The sequence below is a fragment of the Emydura macquarii genome, unplaced genomic scaffold, assembly GCF_026122565.2.
Source record: "Emydura macquarii macquarii isolate MOO-44397 ecotype Brisbane River unplaced genomic scaffold, CSIRO-AGI_Emac_v2 contig_1477, whole genome shotgun sequence".
Classification (NCBI taxonomy): domain Eukaryota; kingdom Metazoa; phylum Chordata; order Testudines; family Chelidae; genus Emydura; species Emydura macquarii.
Genome location: NW_027131614.1, coordinates 10,386,810 through 10,408,740, shown reverse-complemented (window position 1 = coordinate 10,408,740; position 21,931 = coordinate 10,386,810). Strand labels below are relative to the sequence as shown.

Here is a 21,931-nt window from a genome sequence, read left to right as displayed (position 1 = left end):
CACACAACAGTAGGCAGTTGCCAGGTAGTAAGCACTTTTTAAAAACCTAGCCTTAACTATGGATTTAGGGAAGCTATCTTCAGGCTATTTTTAAAAATCTTGACAATAAAAAATACAAAAATTAGCATTAATGCAACATTAAGATTGCAAATTCAAGCATGCTGAAGTCAGAGGTTCCGGAAGTTCAGATCTCTACTGCAGTATGAACTTGAACATGTCACATATTTTGTATATTTAATAGGGTATAGATGACTGTATTACTGTTAGTTAATTGCAGTGTAGTTGTAGCTGTGTTGGACCCAGGATATTAGAGAAAGAAGGGGGGTGAGGTAATATCTTTTATTGGACTAACTTCTGTTGGTGAGAGAGACAAGCTTTCAAGCCCCACAGAGCTCTTCTTCAGGTCTTGGGAAGGAACTCTGAGCATCACAGCTAAATGCAAGGCGGAATTGTTAGCATAAGTCTTATTGTTTAGCATAAGTAGTTAGCACATATTGTAAGGGACCTTTCAAGATAGAGTGCCCCATTAATACTTCTGTAGTTATAGGACAAAAAGAGGGAGTTAGTGGTTACAAATTGTTGTCATAAGCCATAAATCCAGTGTTTCTCTTCAGTTCATGATTTTTAGGGCTAGTCTACATTTGAAGCACTACAATCAGTGTAGCTGCACTAGTGCAAATGTTCTGTGCCGACAGAAGAGAGATCTCCTGTCAGTATAATATATCCTCCTGTGCAATAGGCGGTAGCTATGTCAGCAGGAGAAGCTCTCCCGCCAACATAGGGCTTTCCACACTGGCACTTAGATCACTGTAACCTACATCACTCAGGGAGATGGCTTATTCACACCCCTGTGAATAAGGGAATGAAATAAATTAAACTGCCATAGGTGGTCGTGTGTACAAGCCCTTACTGTCTGTAACCCACTAACCACCTCTTTTCCTCCTATGACTATAGGAGTGTTAATAGGCCATTCTATCTTGATTGGTCCACTAGACTATGTGCTAACTATTCATGCTAAACAATCTGTTCCACCTTGCATTTAGGCCCTGTCTATACTACACGATTAGATCAATGTACGATACTTTGGGTCAACCTAGCTGTGGAAGGTCTTCACTTTCATTTGGCTCCCACCGACATAAGTGCCTCTCTATGCTGGTTTTAGTAACACCATCTCCCCAAGTGGCATAGAGTACTGGCAGATGTGCTTAGATTGATACAGTGTCAATGTAGACTAGGGATGTAAAAGGTTAACGGTGCAAATGGTCATCAGCTGTTTAAACATTTTAAACAGCTGATTACCATTTACACTGGGGAGGGGGGAAAGGAGTGGAGGCTCATGGGTTGGATCCCTGCTAGCGAGAGCAGCTGGGCAGCTCTTGCTGGCGGGAAGCGCAGAGCCCGGCACAGGGTAGCCGCAGCTGGGCTTGGCTCCCCACGAGTGGGGGGAGGCACGGAGCCCAGTGTGGACGAGGGGGGACAGCGAGCCGCAGCTGGGCTCAGCTCCCTGTAAGCGAGAGCAGCTGGGCACTCTTGCTTGGGAACCACGGAACCCGGGGGGGAGGAGAGGGGGGAGCTGCAGCTGGGCTCGGCTCGCTCCCCTTGAGTGAGAGGTGCCCAGCTACCACCGCAACTAGGCAGTGAGGAGCCAGCTCAGCATGGCTTCCCCATCCCACCCCCCAGCGTTTAACCGTTTAAATGTTCTATTTTTAGAACATTTAAATGGATTCTTAATTAAACTAATTTTTACATCCCTAACGTAGACACTGTGTTGCTTACGTTGACCGTTACTGGCTTTCAGGAGCCATCTCCCAATGCACCACACTGACAATACAATTGATACAAGCACTTCTAGTGACATGCACATCGACAGCACAAGGAACCAAGTGTGCACACACAAGTGATTTAATAACTGCAGTGGCTGTGTGCCAATGTAAGTTAGGGTGATATAATTTTGTAGTGAGGACATGGCCTTAGTTGTGATGCTCAGAGTACCGTTCCTAGACCTGAAGAAGAGCTCTGTGAGGCACAAAAACTTGTCTCTCACACCAGAAGAAGTTGGTCCAATAAAAAATATTACCGCACCCATCTTGTCTCTCTGTCAGTTAATTAACATTTATATTACATACATTAAAGAAGGACAGAATATTATTATATATATATAATATCAGAGTTACTGCAATAGTACAAACCTTAATTTCTGGAATTTCTCACTTGTGAGTGCTTGATTTCTCACCTTTAGTAATGAATTAATGCTAGTGTTTTCATTTGAAAAAAATGGAACCTGCATTCCCACCTTAACTATAAGTGAATCCTAAAACAAACATACTCTACACTCATATAGGCATATACAGCAGATACACTCTAAGACCTCGATCATGAAATCAACCCTGGCTGGCAGCCTTCTGCATCCATGTAGCACCATTGACATCATTGGAGCTCTATGGAGGCACAAACATCTGCTCACACAGATCCAGCTGCAGGATCAGGGCCCAATTTTATTTTCTTTATTTGATCTCAAGGAAATATGCCACTTTGGAAGCATTGCGACCTAATGTCTAGAACTAAAAATCAAACTTCTGAACAGCTGCTGCAAAAAAAGCTTTCCTCTCTTAGGAAGTGCCAGTTCACTTAAGGATGTGACTTTTCTAATGATTAAATTTAATTAAAATATCAGTATTAATATACCTAGAAATTAAAGAATCTTCTAATAGCACCAGCAAAAACAAAGAAAATATATTTACTGTATATTTTTTCCTTTGGTTTCTTTGACATTCCAATGCCAATTTCTGTAGCAAGTGATGCATACCATGTATCTCTCTCTATTTTTAAAATTATACTTGCAAAATATACTTTAAAAGACCCTTTTATTTTGCAGTTGCTGCCATCTGGAACAGCCTTTCTCTCTACCTCATCAGCTCCCCATCTCATTTCAAATTTAATCTGAAAATATCTTTTCTACTTTGCTTATATGTCTTAATTTCCTTCTCTGCTATAAATTATTTGGCTCTGGTACTAGACAACTGTATGTATTAAAATGTAAACATTAACATTATACATATGTAGACAATTTTCACATATAAATTATCAGATTACCAACATCCAACACTATATCAGCAGTTAATGCTGTGCTAGTAGAGATACAGGCTTTCAGTGATAGAGCATCATTCTGAAATATCATTTCATATATCCATCACTAATCATACAGCAACATTTGTTTAGTCCCACATCCTTTATATGCCCTATTCAAGTCTAAAGTTCATTTGAAAACTCAGACAACTTTCTCATTCATGGTAATTCAACTTTCTGTCGACCCAGTTATCATCCCTCATGGAGGTGGTGTTCCCACATCAAAGGAAAAATCCCTTCCATCAGTGTAGGCTGCATCCACACTACAGGATCATGCTGGTTAAGCTACAGCACACTAGCTATGTTGGTATAGTCCCTAAAGTACAGACATGGCTTTAGGCACTTGGGAGCCGAAGTCCTACTGTCAGTAGTAGTATAAAAAAGAAGTAATGGATTTCAAGGATGAATTTTCACTGTTGTGTTATTTGCCATTTTGTGAGGAAACTAAAAGAGAACACATATCTTTCTTGACATGGACTATTTACACAAATGTTAATGGGGAACAAGTTTTGAAATCTAGTTCACATGATAGTTTGGAGATAAGACCGCATCAAATTAGAGAGTACCAAATAGATAGAAGCATTCTTCCTCTGTGCCTACACTGGGAGTTAGGTCAGCATAGCTACATCACTCAGGGGTATGGATTTTTCACATCCCTGAGTGACATAGCTATGGCAACCTCAATTTTAAGTATAAACTAGGCCTAAGTAACTTTTGAAAATGAGACAGGCTTTTCAGTCTGCTAGGGATTGCAATGCTGAGAGTACCTATGCCTAAATACCTGTAAAAATCTGGGTGCAAGAGTCTGATTCTCATTTACACTGCCTCTTAACACTGCTTTGGCAATGTAAGGGATTCATAAAGGGGGTGCAAACATAATTTACACCTCTTTACTCTGCCAGAATGATGAAAAGGAGTTTTAGTGAAAAATGAAAATCAGAACCCCAATTTTTTTGATGCTTAAAAAAGAAGTGGCAAAAAAAAAGTTGTTTCATTTTTAAAAAAAGAAATACATATAAAGGTCAAGGAAACAGTTGCAACGGAAGCTATATTTGCCCTTCCATTACCCAAGTCTTGTAATGTCTGATGTAGTGAAAACTTACCGTGTTAGGCCCCAGGTCCTGCATACACCTTTACACATACTTTACTTGCTTGGGGCCACTCACAGTGGGTAAAGTTAAGCATGTGTGTAAGTATATGCAGGATCAGGGATCTTGCCATCTGACCTAGTGACCTCCCATCTACAGCAGCTACAGTCTCAGCATGGAAAATCATGTCCATGTTAGGATGTCACAAGTAATCATGTATAAGGCAATAAATAATAAATAATAATAATACCACCTAGCTCTTACTACAGCAGAATTATTATTTTCCCACAGAATGTTGTCTGCATTCATTTCCCCCTCTTCTTGAGAGTATATAATACATAACAGACACACGCCCAAGCACACAGCCAGCTAGTAGAAAGAATTCTTTAATATTAAAAAGTTATGGCATAATCACTGTACCATATATCCAAAAGCAATATTTTATATAAAAGCATTTAGGCAGCGATAAGTTACAATAACATCTAAAGTTGTAATCATGGACCATGATTCTTTTTTGAACTTTGTTATACATTTGGCCTTTGCAACATTCCATGATGAGTTCCACAGATTGACTGTGTATTGTGCGAAGAAGTACTTCCTTATGTTTGTTTTAAACCTGCTGCCTATTAATTAAGAATAAAAAGCTGATCACAACTTTGGACACTATTGTAATTTATCACTATTAGCCAGGATAGTAAGGGACATGACCCCTTGCTCCAGGCGTCCCTAAGCCTGTGACTGTCAGAAGCTGGGACTGGACAACAGAGTATGGATCACTCAATAATTGACCCATTTCTGCTCATTTCCTCTGAAGCATGTGGCACTGGCTACTGCTGGAAGACAGGATACTGGACTAGATGGACCATTGATATGACCCAGCCTAGCCATTCTTATGTTCATAATGATCATTTGAAAAGCATAGCTATAGAAACACCATATTACGTTTTTTGACTAAAAAGCAGAAGTTGAAGGTGCAATCATAGATATTCTCACAAAACACAGCCTCTTTCTTAACAAAATATCTGCGGAGCTACATAGATTTCCATTTGCAGTTATGAATCATTATATTTCTCAGTGTTGGGCTGATCCAAGGAACTCCCTGGTCAGGAAAAGTCACCATGGGCACCCCAACAGCTTTATTGATCTTGAACCCTTAATGCTTGCCTGACAGTCAAAACTGCCTTTGAGCTCAGCAGATCAATAAGGTGCTTGCCCTGCTCTAGGCACAGTTGTTACTAGAATAAAATTGACCCTTGCAGAATTATAGAAACATTAGGTCACCTAATGTATATCTCTACCAATGCAGGACTGTTGCTTGTGATTTTTACGGTCTATTTTTCAAAACCCAAGCAATGGGATTTCACGACTAATCAACTGTCAAAAAGCTTTTGCTAATATTCAAACACTGCAACTTTGACTTCTCCACTACTGGTCACATTAATCTGGGCTCCGACTGACGCACCTATCTTTTCTCCAGAACTGAAATATTCTCTTTGCTTGTGGTTAGAGAATTAGAATATCTGTCGGGGTGCTCCTAGATTATTGTCTGAATGAAGGAGGGACTAAAGCAGAGATGATTTTTAGGATGGAGATTCCACTTAATTTTTTCTCACTAAACCCACTACAGGTGATCTGGCTGTGGAGACCCTTCCTGAACATGGACAATGGCTTGTGAGTTACCCTTACTGGTCTGTAGCTAAGCTTGTCTATGTTCTTTAACTTCTGTGAATAGTGCTTAGATGTTAATGCAATTGTCCACATGATGTGACAAGGCCATCAGCCAATGACAGAGAATGGACCAGCTAGAAGCCAGAAAGGTTTGACCTTCAAGCAGGCTCTGAAGTGCTATGCAGAGAGACTCCAACCTAACAAGCCTCCTAATCAAACAAGAAGATACAGGCAGTTTCCAGGACTCATTGGAATTGGAATCAGATACTCTCTTACTCTTTGAGGTGTACATCTTTTCTCTCTTCCCCTGATAAGCAGAGCTTTTCAGAAAATTGCAACATCCAAATTGTGTTGTCTTGGTAGCTTCAATCCATCCTAAAAGGCATTAATTGCTGAAGCTGCTAAATATTTCTCTACATCATTCTCTTCTTCTGCTAAAGCAGGAACTTCTCAATCAGAGCCCAATATATAAGAATCACCCTGATTATCAAAATCTGTTTCCTGGACCTTGAGCAGCCACATAAAGAAGGAAGTTGATTTCCATGATGCTTCAGGTCCTTAAGAGATCTCTATCTTTCACTATGGAGTGGTGGTAGCTGCTCCACACTTATGGTTGGAGACATTGCCCATCACAAGTGTGATTTGAAACATCCCTACCCTCCATTAACATACCCTTAAAAAGCCCCTAATCTCCATGAAATGTCATATGGTACAGGCTAGAAGTTTACTTGTGAAGTTTAGAAAAAGGAGTTTAATTAAATATAGGGGGTTTCAGAAATGTCCCTGTCATCCACTTAAAATTTTCCATAACTTTTTGCAACATGATCTTTCACTGAAATGGTTGGCCTAGAAATTCCAAGTTTTTTTGTTGTTGGCCTAGGTTTAAAATAAGTGCCTTTTTGTGTTTGAAAGAGGATTTTGAGGAATTACAAAGAACTGGTTTTAACATATATAGAGAAATGTTTAAAATACAAAACTAAATGCATTTATATTTAAAAACATTTATAAACTGTCCTGTTTCTGATTCCACCTGATTAACCTTTGCTATCGGAGCTGCTGGGCTGAGCCAGAAGTGTCGGGGGAAAAGGTTATGAAGCTGGAGAGCAGGAAAATACAGAGGGACAGGAGGCCAGGCAGGCTAAGAGGGGGCACAGATTGGATTGGGAGGGGAGTCTCTGGAGTCATATGGAGGAGTGACACAGAGCTGTGCTGCCTGGCCTCAGAATGGAAGGTGAGCTCTTGGGGAGGTAGGAGAACAAGGGCATGGATGGGATAAGAGACTGGCAGGTGACAGAAACAGGCACAGAGGAGAGGCATAAAAGGAGGCACAGGGCTAGGGAGGGACGGCCAGATTAAGCCTGCCCAGGGCCCTAGGAACACCGTGACATGGGGCCTCCTTGGAGTAGTCATGGCAGGGGCAGCTCTCCCCTTCCTTCCAAAAGAAACAGTGGCAGTCACATGCATCTTCCTTCTCTCTCATGTGTGGAAGCAGAAAGGGGTCCAGGGTGCAGTCCATCAGTCAAGATTTATTTGCATGGGTGGATGGACTGGGCCCACTGTAATCCTCTTCCTCTGCCACACACAAAATCCTCTACTGGGATGAAACCCCAAGGGCAATGGGTCTTGCAGTTAATATCCCATTAAGATGCCTGGGGCAACTCCCCATCATAGAGCTATTGTTTTAGGCTATATGCACACAGGCAGATGTCTCTGAATCAGTTAGACTTGTTTAACCTTTACAAACTTTTCTTCACAATCATGAGGGCTAGAAACCTCAAAATATCCATGCGGTAGATGCTGGAAATGAATGAAGAGTGGAACCAGACATTCCTCAACTACCAAAGAATTCTTCATCATGGACCGTTCATCTCTCTGACTAACATCATCCACTAAACCTTAATTCTGCTCCCTATAATATACAAGATTATGTATAATGGTTAACATACCAAATTACTAAAATTTGAAAAGTCCTATTTCCTATCAAGAGATCCATTTCCTAAATATTATAAAATTAGACTACAAAATTAACCACTGCAAAAAAAAAAAGCTGCTTTAGATGCTATATTATTAAAAATACAAACCTGTAAGCTCAACATATTGTATGCTAACAGAAACCCACACCACCATATACTCAACATATTTCATAATGCCAAACAAATCAATTATTCCATTTCTGTAGATTAAAATATTCCTCTACTCCATCAACACAATCTGACATTTTACAGAACTATACATTTAATAAATAATATATAAAATAGGCATCCAGACATATATTTCTATTACAGAACAAAACAAAGAGGTAAAGTAATGGTTGATTGGACAATGTAAATTGGGTGGAGTGATAAGTGAATAAAGAAGAATTATGATAATGGGAAATGTCTAGATCCCTTAACTGTTTATTTCCAGGCTAAGTGTTTTTGTTTTTTAAGATGGAGAACATTTGTAAAGAAAACGCAAAACTTTTGGTTCTTAGCTGGAGTTCACTGAAACATGCTTTTAAATGTAACCCTTTTTAAATAAAGATTTTTGTTTGTATATGTGTTACAGAGTCTTGGGAACATGCAACTCATATAACAATCTTGCCTTCCCTCAGCATGGGCTGGATAAAGCAAGAAAATCGATTCCCAAGGCACCCAAAAAGTAACTACAGGATTTTCAAATAAAAGGTACAGCTCTCCTTTGCAAATTGCCATCCAGCAGTGATGAGGTTATTTTTATTTTAAATATACTACCAGTCTAATATCTAACATCCTGCAGCCTATGATATTTCAAGATCACGCCAAACAGCCCCAGTGTTTTCTTTTGACCCCATGTGGAGGAGTATTCAGATCAACAGACTTATCACTATCTAATGGCCATCTGTCTAGCCAGGACAGTGGGAAACTTTAATTGTCTTTGTGGAGGCATCTCATCCTGGTTCTTCATCAGGACAGTTTACAGATTAAGGCTGAGATTTTCAAAGCCACCTAAAGGATTTTGATGACCAAGTCCCTTTGAAATTAAATGTACCATGTGACATCCTTGAAAATCTCAGCCTAATTTGTTATCTGGCTTTCCCAATCTATTTGGAACTAGAAATCTCTCTTCTCTCCTTCTATCTGGCCCCTCAAAATGAGACAGAAGCACCTTTATAACCTCAATGTGAAAAGAATGCTGTCAATTAGAAAAAACAGATCACCTGTTTATTTTGGAGGGTTTAATACTGCATAAAGATACCTTAAATGGGCAGAGGTTCCAGTTTTTGCCTAGGTTAAATCCTTGAGAGTCATTTCTAATTCTTGAGTTAAGAGAGGAGATTATTCCTGGGCAGCATTAGCAATCTGATGTAGCAGCCACTTTCAGTAGGTGGTTTCTGTGCGGGATGGTTCTCCAACCTCAGCCTTTTCCCTATATCCATCCTGCATTCTGAAGCTGTACACTTACTGGCTGGCTGGCAAAAAGTAAGGTTGAAGAATAGTAATCTCTTACCTGTTAATTTGAATTTTTCAAGCCCTTTTGTGTCAGTCCTGACATGACAGCCCTTCCATGAGAGGAAAAACAGCATTGGGGTACAGCAGTAAGCCTGGGACTTGGGAAATCCAGACACAGACCTTGTCTACACTATCACTTATGCTGGTAAAACTTTTGCCACTCAGAGGTGTGAAAAAAACCGAGCGACATGAGATTTGCCAGCATAAGCGCTTGTATGTACAGTGTTATGTCGGCGGGAGATGCTCTCCCGCCGACATAACTACCGCCACTTATTTAGGTGGTTTTATTATGTCGGCGGGAGAGCTCTCTCCCATCAACATGACGCTGCTACACAAGCGCTCTCACAGCGGCAGAGGTGTATCGGTACAGCTGTGCCGCTGTAAGTTTTTAAGTGTAGGCTAGTCCACAGATTGAATTCCCTGATCTGCCACAAACTTCCTGTGTGACCTTAGTGCAAGTTATTTAGTCTCACCATACCTCAGTTAAATGGGGATAATAGTACTTCCCTACCTCACATGGGTGTGGTGAAGATAATTACGTTAAGAGATTGTGAGGCAGTCAGATAAAACAGTATTGGGGTAAAGCACTAATACGACAGACATCCTATCCTGTTTTGGTACGCTGAGATTACTTTTCCTGAACATTTTCTGACAAATCTTTTAGTGTTTCTATCAAATGTATTGCTTGGGAAGTCTCCAATAAGCAGGATCAGCCAGCTAGCCATCCAGCTCCCTTTATACAGGAAGTATATAACAAGAGCTTTCCTCTTCCCTGTTGCCTCTCCATCTGCTGGTAGGAGGATTTACACTCTGGAGTGGCATATTAGGATAGGAGAAACCAAATGAACCAGTAAAAAATATTGTATTATTACTGACTTTTCCTAAAATATTGACCAAATTTTATTTCCTCCTCACCACACACCAACTAAGGCTGTAATGACTGTCTCACAATTGGACATGAATTTAAAGTAATATTGCTTCATTGTCATCATTTAAGAGATCATCTCATAGAGAAATTGGCATCTGGAGCAAGAATAAATCACACTTATCCAAACTCCTTTGAAATTATTTTGGATGGGTAGAAAAATTTACCCATCTTATTGGGAACAGGTAAATGGCTAATAAAATGGAACCCTGGCAACCATAGTTGCAAGGTGTTCATGCTTTTCTTTGATTGTGTGGCCCATCTTTGAACCACGGTACATTTTGCATTGCAACAAAGATGGGTGCCATACCATGTGACATTAAATCTAAAGAGTGTATTATCAAAGCAGCATGCAAGGATTAAAGTATATGATTCAATCACACAACTAAATTCCTATTCAGTGCTTTGAAAGCTTACTACTAAGTGTGAAGCTAAAAATATTAGCTAATAACAGTCAGCTATCTAGCAACCACATCCTCTTGTAGTACAACATCAATAAGGGGCATGACTGAAAATGTGTCTGAGAGGAATTAAAGAACATTTGTTTGAAACAGGGCCATTTTACTTTGGGACAGATTTTTTTTTTTTGGTCTAATTTACAGAACACATTTTGCACTCTAAGGTATGGAATTCTGCCCAACCACACCTACAGTGAAATGAAACTTAATACAACTTTATAACAAACTTATAACATGCAAAAATGTATATACCCGAGGCCCTGATTCTCATTTACATTAAGGCCCCTTTACAGCACAGTGATGTAAAGGTGTTCTTTGTTTGAATGAGAATGAGAGCCATAGTTATCTTGCACATAAAGTTTTACACATTACATTTAACACATGAATGTTCAACAACACATTTCCACTCCACGTGCAACAAACAAACCAACCACACATTTTTCATACTGTAGCATTTTAAGGGAAGTATTTGGCAGCCAAATACAATGTACATCCCTATAATTTGATTTTGAACAGGAGCCAACTTCAGAAGTGTGTGTAAAAACAAATTGTTTAAGTTTATGCTTAATTTATATAAAAAAAAATTGCTACATTCATCTTGTTTTTCTAAAACTTGATTATCAGTTTTAAAAAAAAGTTTCCCACAGGGTAAACAGTATACACTGGCAGATTTAGGGAAAAATTCTGCCTGGGATTCTTATGCTTCTCCCACTAAATTCAGTGGGAATTATTCCTGTATTTGAGAACAGATTTTGGCCCTAAATGCATATCTGATTCTAGAATGAATTATCTGATATTTCTTTCTCAGAATTAAATTAATTATTTGTCACTGAAGGTAACCACAGTGATAGGAATTACTACTGCAGCTTTTATAAATTTAGACTGGAAACGGTGAGCATGAGACACTTTTCAGAATAATTTTTTTTGACAACATCTTAAAATGCATGCTAACATTTTTGCTGTGTTCACCATGGCTACACAAACCTGCAGTGGTCTGTGTACTAGTACTTAGCAACCAGTCTGCAGTGTTGAGCAGAGTCATGTCACCTGAAGGGAAATTGCAAACAAAAGAAAACAGTTGGGCTTCATCTCAGGTTGTAAAATTTCTTTCTTTCTTGGTAGAATTTAACCTAAACAAGTAAGACATGAACTTACAAATTCTAAAGTCAGAAATAAACTATGTTAAAAATAAATTACAGTGATTTAGTTCACATTTCTCAATAAAACTCAACATTGTGCTCACTGAAATAAAGACATTATTTGCAGATTTATTTATTAAATTGTATTTGACTGAAGCTGGGGCACAAGTGGACACTATACATGTAACTCATTCCTAAAAACAAAACATTTAGGGCCGTAGGTTATCTTTGCTCCCTCTGTGCACACACCTCCTATTTAGGTCAATAAGGAGTTCTGTGGGCAGATCAAGGGAAGGGTCTTGTGGTTCAAGGAAACATGCTCGACTTCTGTGTTGTTGAAGTGCCTCCAGATTGAATAGAAAGGCCAGAAACTGGTAACACATTATAAATAAACCCCTTAGTGATTATCAGGGCTTTGAGCGCACATTATTAATAGGTATGTGTTGGTTTAATGAAATTAAGGTATGGGTAAAATTTTCAAAAATGCCTAAGTCCCACTTCCAAAAGTCACTTAGGAGCCTAAGACCCACTGAAAATCAATGAAATTTAGGCTCTCATTTGCCCAAGTAACTTTTGAAAATGGGACTTTTATCCTGTCCCAAGTATATCTAATAACATATAAATGACAGCAGAGTCTTTTGTGGGCATGGAATATTTAATTTTTTCTACTTCAATTAAAATAATGGGAAAACCACAATAATACATAAATATTTATTTAAAAACAAAACAAAAACAAACAACCCCCCCCAGATGTTAATACTGTAGATTATTAGAATTAAAAATGGCTTAATGTTTAATCATACAAACCACATTTTGCATCAATAGCTTTTGATAAACCATCCCAAACAATAGTCAACTCTAATTAGAGTGGAAAACAAGAGATGTTTGGAGAGCTAGGGATGGGAGAGGGGGGCAACAGCTATCTGATTGACAGATGTCTTTCCGGGAAGAATGCAATGCATATCCATAGTTTGGCCATTATTTATATGTTGGCTTTTAACTTACAGTATGTCTTTACAAGAAATACTCAAATGTATGTTATAAAAATCTGTTTTATTAAAAAAATGTGATTCTAAGGTTCAGTTTTGCAAATACATTAGATACTCATGATCTATTATTCTCTTTTGCTGCAAGGTTGTAGTAAAGGCTGCTTTTTATAATTATATGATCATCTCTATATTTTTACATAAGGCATTACTTGTAGGTTAGATGTGTTGAGGTACTCTCAGTATTTTACAGAGAATAAACATAGCTAGTTGATAAGTCAGTGTTTTTTTGTTTCTGCTATCTCTTCTCCTTTCATCAAAACATGAAAAATACATATCATATTTTACCTTCCCTGAATTATTATAACCATTTGAATATTGGGCAATGCATCATAACAGCGGAAGCAGAATACAGAGTATCAAATTATCTTTAGGAAATATCAACACATAACTTTTAAGGATAGCTTTGTATTAGCCTACATGACAAAGCTTTCAGAAGCTTAGTAACTAGCACAAAATGCAAATCCAAAATTAAAATAGAGAAATGGCAATGACTGCTTATAATTTACCTTTTATAGCAGCTAACTGTAGATATTTCCTTTTCTTCTCATCACTAAAATGCAAATTATTTTGTGGGTTTCAACTATTTTGATTTAAGCAACATAATACCACTTAAATACATTGGAAATATGCAAAAGGAATATAAACATGGTATGAGAGCTATTGCTCAAAGCTGATAATATTAACTACTGACAAACACTGAACATAGCCTTTAATACATCATATTAGATAAAGATGGAACACCTAAAATTGTACAACTTTCTCTCTATAGAGCTTACTGACTTAAAGATTGATAAAACAACTCTTGAGAAAGAATAACGTATGAAGCGTAGACAGAGAAAATGGTAGCTCACCTTCTGTGCCATTGGGTGTCATGGAATTACTATTTATGTGAGAGTTATCAAGTTTTGGACCACTGGGGGATTCGCTACTACCACTCAGTCGCCTATGCGGGCTGGCTAGATCCTGCATTTCCATAGACCTAAAAACAAGAAGCAAACAATTTTACTGATACACTCAACTTTAATTATGAAGGAATTATCCATACGACGTCTATCCCATTATTTCTACTTGATTATAAAATACTTTGTAAATAATCAATAGTTTTCCCTAGCATGTTCTTTTTTTCTCAGCATCCAAGTGTTAACTCCTGTGTTGTCACTCCATATATTCAACTCATGACAGTCATATCTAATATTGTAACCCTTAACAGAATAAACATAAATATAGGAAACCATGTCTAAGAGATTCTTATCATCTTGCACTTTTTAAATTACGTGTAATGAGCAGAATACTCAATGTAAAAAGAAATACATCCCCTTAGCAATAAGATAAAACTGTGCTTGCTCAAAATTTACCACCAATTGGAATTTAATGGGCCTCCAAACCAAATAAAACACTTGAAGCAATAGTTGAAACCTATAGTCTAGTGACAGGGAATGAGATATTCCTGATGTATGTGTTTACTCTGGCAAACTACTTAATTGTTCCTCTGTTTCCATTGAAACAAATGCAGCATTAAAACACTATTATGTCTGCTCACTTGTTTGTTTTGTGGATTACATAAAGCGTGCCCAATTGAAAAGGGATAAGGCAATGTACAGTAAATCCATACAGGCGTTAGTATACCTTAGCACTATGTAGTACCTCAGCTGTCACTTAGTCAAAATAAAAAAAGAACAATTCAGATTAAATGCAAAAAAAATCAACATGTATACAGTAGTCAAACAGCTAAATTCCCTGGAAATATCTTAGATTCAACAATTAACAGTTTCATAAAAGGGAAAACAGGCCTCTGGCCACGATCACAGTTACAAGTCTCTCAGCTTGCATTTGTTAAGCTTATAAACAAAGTATATATCTCTTTAGTTTCTATTATTCCAAAAACTTACAATAATGCTAATGACTTACTTTTTCTAAGTAATCTCTCCTGATAGAAAATTTGTATGGTTTACTTCTCTGCCAATGCATTTGGCAGAGAAGTAAACTAGACTGTTTCTGCTTTAAAAATTGTAGCGAAGGCACTTTCACATATTTATTTTAAAAATACAAAACTTCTTTTTCTTTCCATAGTGGAAGTGTAAATATTCTTAAACATAAATGTTGTTTCAACCATCTGATTTTCATGTTTATAATGAGATTTTCTTGCAGAAGTCTTTAACACAATTGTTTCATCTTTACTCTCGTTAGTAAAGCCAAATCACACATTGCAAAAAGTCCAACTACAGTTCTACGGTGTTTTTGTTTCATTTTGTTTTTAAGAAGCAAAGGAGTATCTACAATTTAAATGAAAAATATTTGAGTGCAGAACTGAATGTATTCATAGTTTACAGACTTTTTTGTATTAATTCACATCAGAAATCTCCAAGCATTGATGTAATATTCTTCAGTTTAAAGTGGAAAATAATAAACATTTACTATTACCTGAAGTAAACTTTCTTCTAAGCAGTACTTTCCACAGAGAGGCCAAATATCAATCATATCCTTACCTGCAACTTGAGAAAACAGCAACATCTGAACTGGTTTGGGATTTTAGCACCTGCAAACCAGGGAAACAAATAGAATCCTCTAATTATTCTGCTTTAATGTCAGGCCTTAACCTAAACAAGAATATCACTGCGGATGACAATACTGTCCTTTAACCAAAAGAAAAGGAGGATACTGCAACAGTGAAAGGCATATTGTCTTTAAATTGAAGTCTCAACTGTCGTTTCCTCCTGCAGGTCTATCCCCCTCCTCCCTATGTCAGGGAGAAGGCAGCCAAATGACGGGATAGTGATTCATCACTGGCCTATGACAGCTGCAAACTGGATTACCCCTCCCCCAATCAACATGCAAAGCAGCCTTCCTAAGGTAGCTAGAAAGAGGTGCCTGGAAAAGGTAGCTGTTAACACAGTGAACATGTTGTACAGAAGTAGCTCAAGCAGTAAAAGCTCAGCATCCTCAGAAGATCTTTCATCTTTTGTTATCACTGGTTGAAATATATCATCCTCCCACTCTTTAACTCAGCAGTTCCTTAACCTTATCATGTTGGTTTTCTTCCTCATCTACTGTTTGTCATTTAGCATTCACTCGATCAGCTTCTGGGCAATTTCAAATATGGAAAGGCAAGCCTAAGATATTTTCTTAAAATGGGAAGTACATCTGCTATGTAGAGATGAAAACCTTTTATGACGAACCGCTTGTGCAACTATCTGAAAAGCATGTCTGTCTCTAAACAGAGCAGATTAGTTTTTGAAAAAGTCACCATATTTCAAAATAAAGCAGATTAAAATGCAGAAGAAAACATACTACAGCATGAGAGAGTTCTATTTGTAAGGTTTCTAACTATTCGTAGGAATTTCAGATACCAAACTTTAAAAGACTCTATAGTTCTCTTGTTAAAAATGTAATTGGCATGAACCTCCACTATTTGCTTTTGGCATACCGAGATTCAGAAGGGAGCTTGGATTTTACAGTGGAAACCAATTAGCAGTCTTTCCAGTTTAATAAAAACAATCACTTCAAAACCCCAGTTGACCAGTATATTTTCATCCGATGTGATTAGAAAAAAACGTTATGAATGTGGATTCTGCTGGACACCACTTAATGGATTGTCTTTGATAGTAGGCTTTTCTCTATAGCCAGTAATAATTGCCAGCAGGTGATAAAGCTCAGGTGAAGATAGGCTGTTGGCTTGAAAGCACAAACAAACTTCTCCAGCAAGAGTATACATTGTCTAAATGTCTACATTCAGATTCTTTCATGTGCATTTCCATTCAACCTGAACTGACATCTCTTAGATGATCACAGAACAAAGACAAGAGAGATGAGGCATTTTAAGTGCCATAAAAATCATGCAAGCAAATCTCACTTATGTGTCTGTAGTTTTTGTTATTTTTAATCACGGACAGAATTACTACTTTAGCAAGAGTAAACCACTGTTAGAGGCAGCCAGGCAACGTATAACGTTACAAGTGATGTCAAGAAGCATGCAATAATGCATACAGAAAAACTTCAATCTTTTTATAACTGTGTATTTAAAGTATTGCATAGTGTGCTTTTTAATGCTCTTTAGCAAGCCAAATCAAACTGAAATATCAGATGTGTGTTTGTGGCAGCTACACCATACTTTAAAAAGAAAAAAGGAAAAAAGAAAAATAGTCAAACGTAAGATGGGATTTTTTTTACTCTTAACCCCAGAAACTGCAGCAGAATGCCTTAAGGATATGTTCCTATACTGGTACTTCTATACACCTGGAATAAATTATAGGTGAGAACTAACTTTGTTTTAAGAGCTATCTCTGCTTAGTAATGTGGAAGGTCATTTAAAATACAGCTCAGATGAACACAAGAAAAAATATTTTATTTTTAAAAGATTTATATATATTACATATATATATATATATATATATATATATTTAGATTAACTAAATGGCATGGTCTCAGAATTATAGTTTTAATATTATTCCCACTTTACCAACTTCTGAAATGCATTTAATCCCAACAATTTTAATTCCAAAATAAAAATTCACAAAAATGTAATTATTCCCAAAATAATCGTTTTTATTTTTTTTTAATTTAAAGATTCATTTAGTATGGGGAAGAAACAACTTGCCTGAATGGTTTTTCAAATAGATGTAGCCTAGAAAATTAAATATATACCTTATATGTCCTTTTACACTCTATGATTTGTGAAAGTTCATATTCAAGATCTTCATTTTCATTAGGCATACTTCAGATATATTCCTTTGTGTCTCAAGGATTATTTAAACCATGTGTTGTGCGTTACCATATTTAAAAATGACTCTTTAATCAAAATAACTTTAAAACAACTAATCCTCACTTAGGCTGGTCAGCTGAATCCACACAGTGGTCCAGGAAAAATAAATCTACTCTCAAGAATGCGAATGCAGACAACAATTAGACACAGATGTGAGTGAAATTAGTTACAGTTTACAAAATGCTACACTTCACATAGTTTCAGTTTTTTATGTGTGGTACAAAATTACAATGTAGTAAGGAAACAAACATGATGACTAGGGAGAAAAACACATTTCTGGGTGGCGCTGGCTCACTCTTATATGATCGCCCACCTTTGCCACCAGGATTCTAAATAAATGATATTCTAAAATATATTTTAGTAACTGAGTAATTAAACAAATTTATCCTGTAAGCAAAGGGAAAAATAATTGTTTTGCCCCATTCAAAGGGGCACATAAAAATACAGGATGAAAAAAATGTTGCTGTCGCTCACTTTATACGCTGCATCCTGATTAGACAAAAACTGCCTAAAATGAAAAATGACATATAGATTCTTCAAAATGCATCACAAACTATTACTATTTATAATTTGATTATTTTAAGTAACACTAAGCTCTTCATCTTTAACATAGACCACAGATTCTGGGACTGCATTATGTATGACTAGAAAAAGAAAGGGCAATGATAGCAAAGCTACTCAAAATTCACCCATTTAAGAATCTTAAACCAGTAACATCAAATTCTGATTACTTAATGAGGTATTTTAAATTTGCCTTTTTTTCTAATTAAATTTATAATTCTTCACAGATGTAAGTTTTGTTGATGTTCAATTTGTCTCTCTCATTTTGTTAAACCTCACATAGTACTCCACCAATCCACTGAATAGCCACATTAAATCTGTTAATACCATGCTCTTCAACCCCAGAAATTATTTCCAGAAGGCAAACTTGCTTTGAGAGATCATCAAACAAGACTTAAGGTACACATTTTATCACATTTTCCCTACCACAGAGCTCAGGATGCGGAGGAAAATTCATGACTTTTGCACTGTTTATTATACTTTGCTAAATTACAAATCAAAAGCATCTGACAGAAGATCATGTATGAAGCCAAAAAGTTAATAATGTCCTGTGAAAAGTAAACTGTAAATGGGAAAGGATTCGAAATCTCGGCAGCACAGAGCAAATAAAGTATAGGTACTTGTCTAAATTATGGGGTTTCCACAGACTTGTTTGCTTGCTAAAAGCAATTTTTTATAAAATGACTATAATTTAAAACATTTTTTCCAGCTGAAAATAAATTTTCAAAGTGAAAAAACTAAGCTTATTCAAATAAATATAGCTGGCATATGAGCTAGTTGTTTTCAACCACAGTTCTACTCTACCCAAAAATCTCAAAGACAATGGCAATTTTCTAATAAGAATATTTCTTCATAGAAAAATACTGTCTTTTTCAACAGCAAAACTATACTTTTTTTTTCTTTTCTCAAAACAGCATTCTTTTTCCTCTTTGAAAATATTTTTCCATTCACAAATAAATGTAATGATTTCAAAAAGCTAAATATGAAGAAATTAAAGGAAAAACATACGAGAGAAAAAAGTCACTTCACAAACAGGCAAACTCCTTCATTACACTTTCTCTCTTACCAGTACACTCCTACCAGTTCACAGATGTGTAGAATATATATTAGGAAGTCCAGTTGTTGGTTTTTTTAATTCAAGAACTTACTTCAAAAACAAGATGAAAAAGAATAATTTTCAGAACAGAAGCAGATGATCACAGCTCTCAAATTTTTAAATACCATTTTAATTTTTTAAAAATACTATCCTTCATTTAATCTATTTTCAGCACTTACGAATGAAATATTTTGACATCTGACTGAAATGTGAACAGATTTATTCCCGTTAGGAGACAAGTATCACTTTGTGTCAATACTTCTAATACATACAGAAATTTAAAAATGAACCATTAGCGTTCTGCTCGTCAAAGCATTTTTGGCTCCTAAGAAATATTTTGTATCCATCAAAACCTAGAAAATGATTGCCTCCCTTCTGGAGTTGCGTGTTCTTATGCTGTGCACTCCAGAAAGTGAAGAGTGGCTCAGTTAGGCTTCTGTGTCTATCACCGCACAGAATTTTCAGGTTTGAAAGACTACGGCTCTCAACAGAAGAACGTATAGGCCTTTGGAATATCCAAGCAGTAAGGAATTCCATGACTATATCTTTTATGTTATATGACCTCGCGAGCGTGTACGTGTGTATATATTGAGTGCACTCATTTATATGCCCTTAATTATCTCACATAGACAAAATTTCAGTAAGGCACTGTCAACAATACTTATTCTGAAAAGTATGCCTGGGGCAAAAAGAATTCTGACTACACAGAAAATAATATTTAAAATTTCCTATCAAAATTGTCAGGATTAAAAAGTTACAAGTTTTACCAGTTCTTAAGTTTTGTTAGTTTTCCTGCTTGTCTCTTCATTTAAATAGATCTGCATCTAAGAAATGATTTTAAGGTCAGTGACATCTTAACTTTTACAGAAAAAGTTTTTTACCATGGTAAACAATCATCCATTGTATTGATGTTTGTCAAAAACACCTTAAGAAATACATACTTGTGAATGTTTTGAAAGTCTTGATTGCTCAAAAGCAAGATGTAAAATTTAATGATACTTTAAAGAGCTTTAACTTCCTGATTCTAAGTTCTTAGTTCTAAACAAGCCACATAAAACGTCAATAAACGTCACATATTTTAACTGTGTAGATGTTTATTCGGTCTTCTCAAAAAGTTCTCCTTTGGGGATCTGCATGTTTTGCCTGGTGTTTGGAAAATTTAAACATATTAAGCAAAAGGATTTCCTGCTTCAGAAAGTACTGTCAAAATCTCTGTCATGCATTCTTCCTCAAAATTTCTTCATTATTTTTCTCACGCTCTTGCACCTCTTCTACACAGGTCCATAGATTTTATATACTCCCTCCCCCCCCCCCCTTTTTTTTTTTTTTTTTTTTTAACAACTCATCATCCTGTTATTTATTTTCAATGACCCGTTAACACTACAGGAAATCAAACAGGAGGAACACAACTCTGGCTGAATACAATAAATAGAGCCATGTAACATCTGCTTTGTGGGAAGCCTACAAACCCAAGCCTGAAACATGGCCAAAATTAACTGTTAAAACTGTTGATTTATAATTAGGTATTAATCTAATCATGAAATGGAAAAAGTACTTATGGATAGGATCTCATGCAAACTTGCTGAAGTACTTGGAAAAGTAAACATTATTTTGCAATTAGGCCATTTCAAGAGGGTTTTGGGGTTTTTTTTTAAGCTTCAACAGAAAAGACCCAGTGTTATCTTCCTACTTTGCATCACAGGACAGCTGTTGTCAGTCCATGCAATTTTTAAAACAGCCGGTTTGTACTTACAGTGATTGGATCTGCTGTATCCACCAGCTTTATGTTCTCCCTTCACGTTCTCTGACTTAAACCACCATTCATCACATAGCTTTTATTCCTGGGTAAAGAATAGCGCTGAGCTCTGCTGCCGACTGCCCTGGTTTTTAGTAGCTCTCACTCGAACACGAGAACAGAAGTGAAGCGTCTCTGGAGGGCAAACCCGAGCTCAGAGCAAAATCTTGTGTGATTGCTGCTGCAGACTCTGCCTGCAAAAGCGTCTTGGGGGGGGGGGGGGGAGGGTGTAAGGGGAGAGAGCAAGTTCTCCAGAAAGAAAAACCACCAAGTGGACTTTCACAGGAAGACTTAGAGTCGGAAGTGGCACTGGGGAGTTTGTGTCTAGCACCAAACTCTGGACCATCAGCTCCCACTGTTCTGTTTAGTAACAGCTTTGAGCAATGTGCTTTTCCCCCCACTGAACAGCAGCAGATAATATCTGAGAGCCTTAGACAAAGGAACAGCAGAATCTTCATCCTCCTATTTGTTTGCTCAGTCTTGTAGGTCTGCCCATGTAGCCTCGGGGCTTTTTGTTTTGTTTTTGTAATGCAAACCACAGCTATTCTCTTGTCCTAACCTTATTGGTTTAAATGTAACAATTGAAATGAGCCCTGTGCTGTCTGATTCAACCTTGCTGCTATAGAAAAATTTAGTATGTAAATGAAGGAGCCTATGGTATCTGAATAAACAGCTGTGGGTGAAGAACATAGCTCAAGCACTTTGTCAACAAGCAGGGTGTCTTTCTCCCCCAGCTAGCCACTCATACCTTCTGGTGGCAATTACACAAGATCTCTTTTTACACCTTTTTCTGCTTC

General features: G+C 37.1%; 1 protein-coding gene across 6 annotated transcripts in view; it reads right to left on the bottom strand.

The window, feature by feature from the left end:
• EYA1 (EYA transcriptional coactivator and phosphatase 1) overlaps positions 1-21,931 on the bottom strand; it is a 215,895-nt gene that overhangs the window by 91,074 nt on the left and 102,890 nt on the right. For 3 of the 6 annotated variants that reach the window (XM_067553627.1, XM_067553628.1, XM_067553624.1), the window contains exons 2-3: positions 15,410-15,459; positions 13,775-13,902 (exon numbers count right to left, since the gene is read on the bottom strand). In XM_067553627.1, the coding sequence (XP_067409728.1) occupies positions 13,775-13,898 (124 nt within the window). In that variant the 5' untranslated portion in view covers positions 13,899-13,902; positions 15,410-15,459. Of the gene's footprint in view, positions 1-11,719; positions 11,779-13,774; positions 13,903-15,409; positions 15,460-21,092; positions 21,175-21,931 lie in introns of those variants that run through there. The other 3 variants (XM_067553623.1, XM_067553625.1, XM_067553626.1) reach the window with 2 other exon arrangements.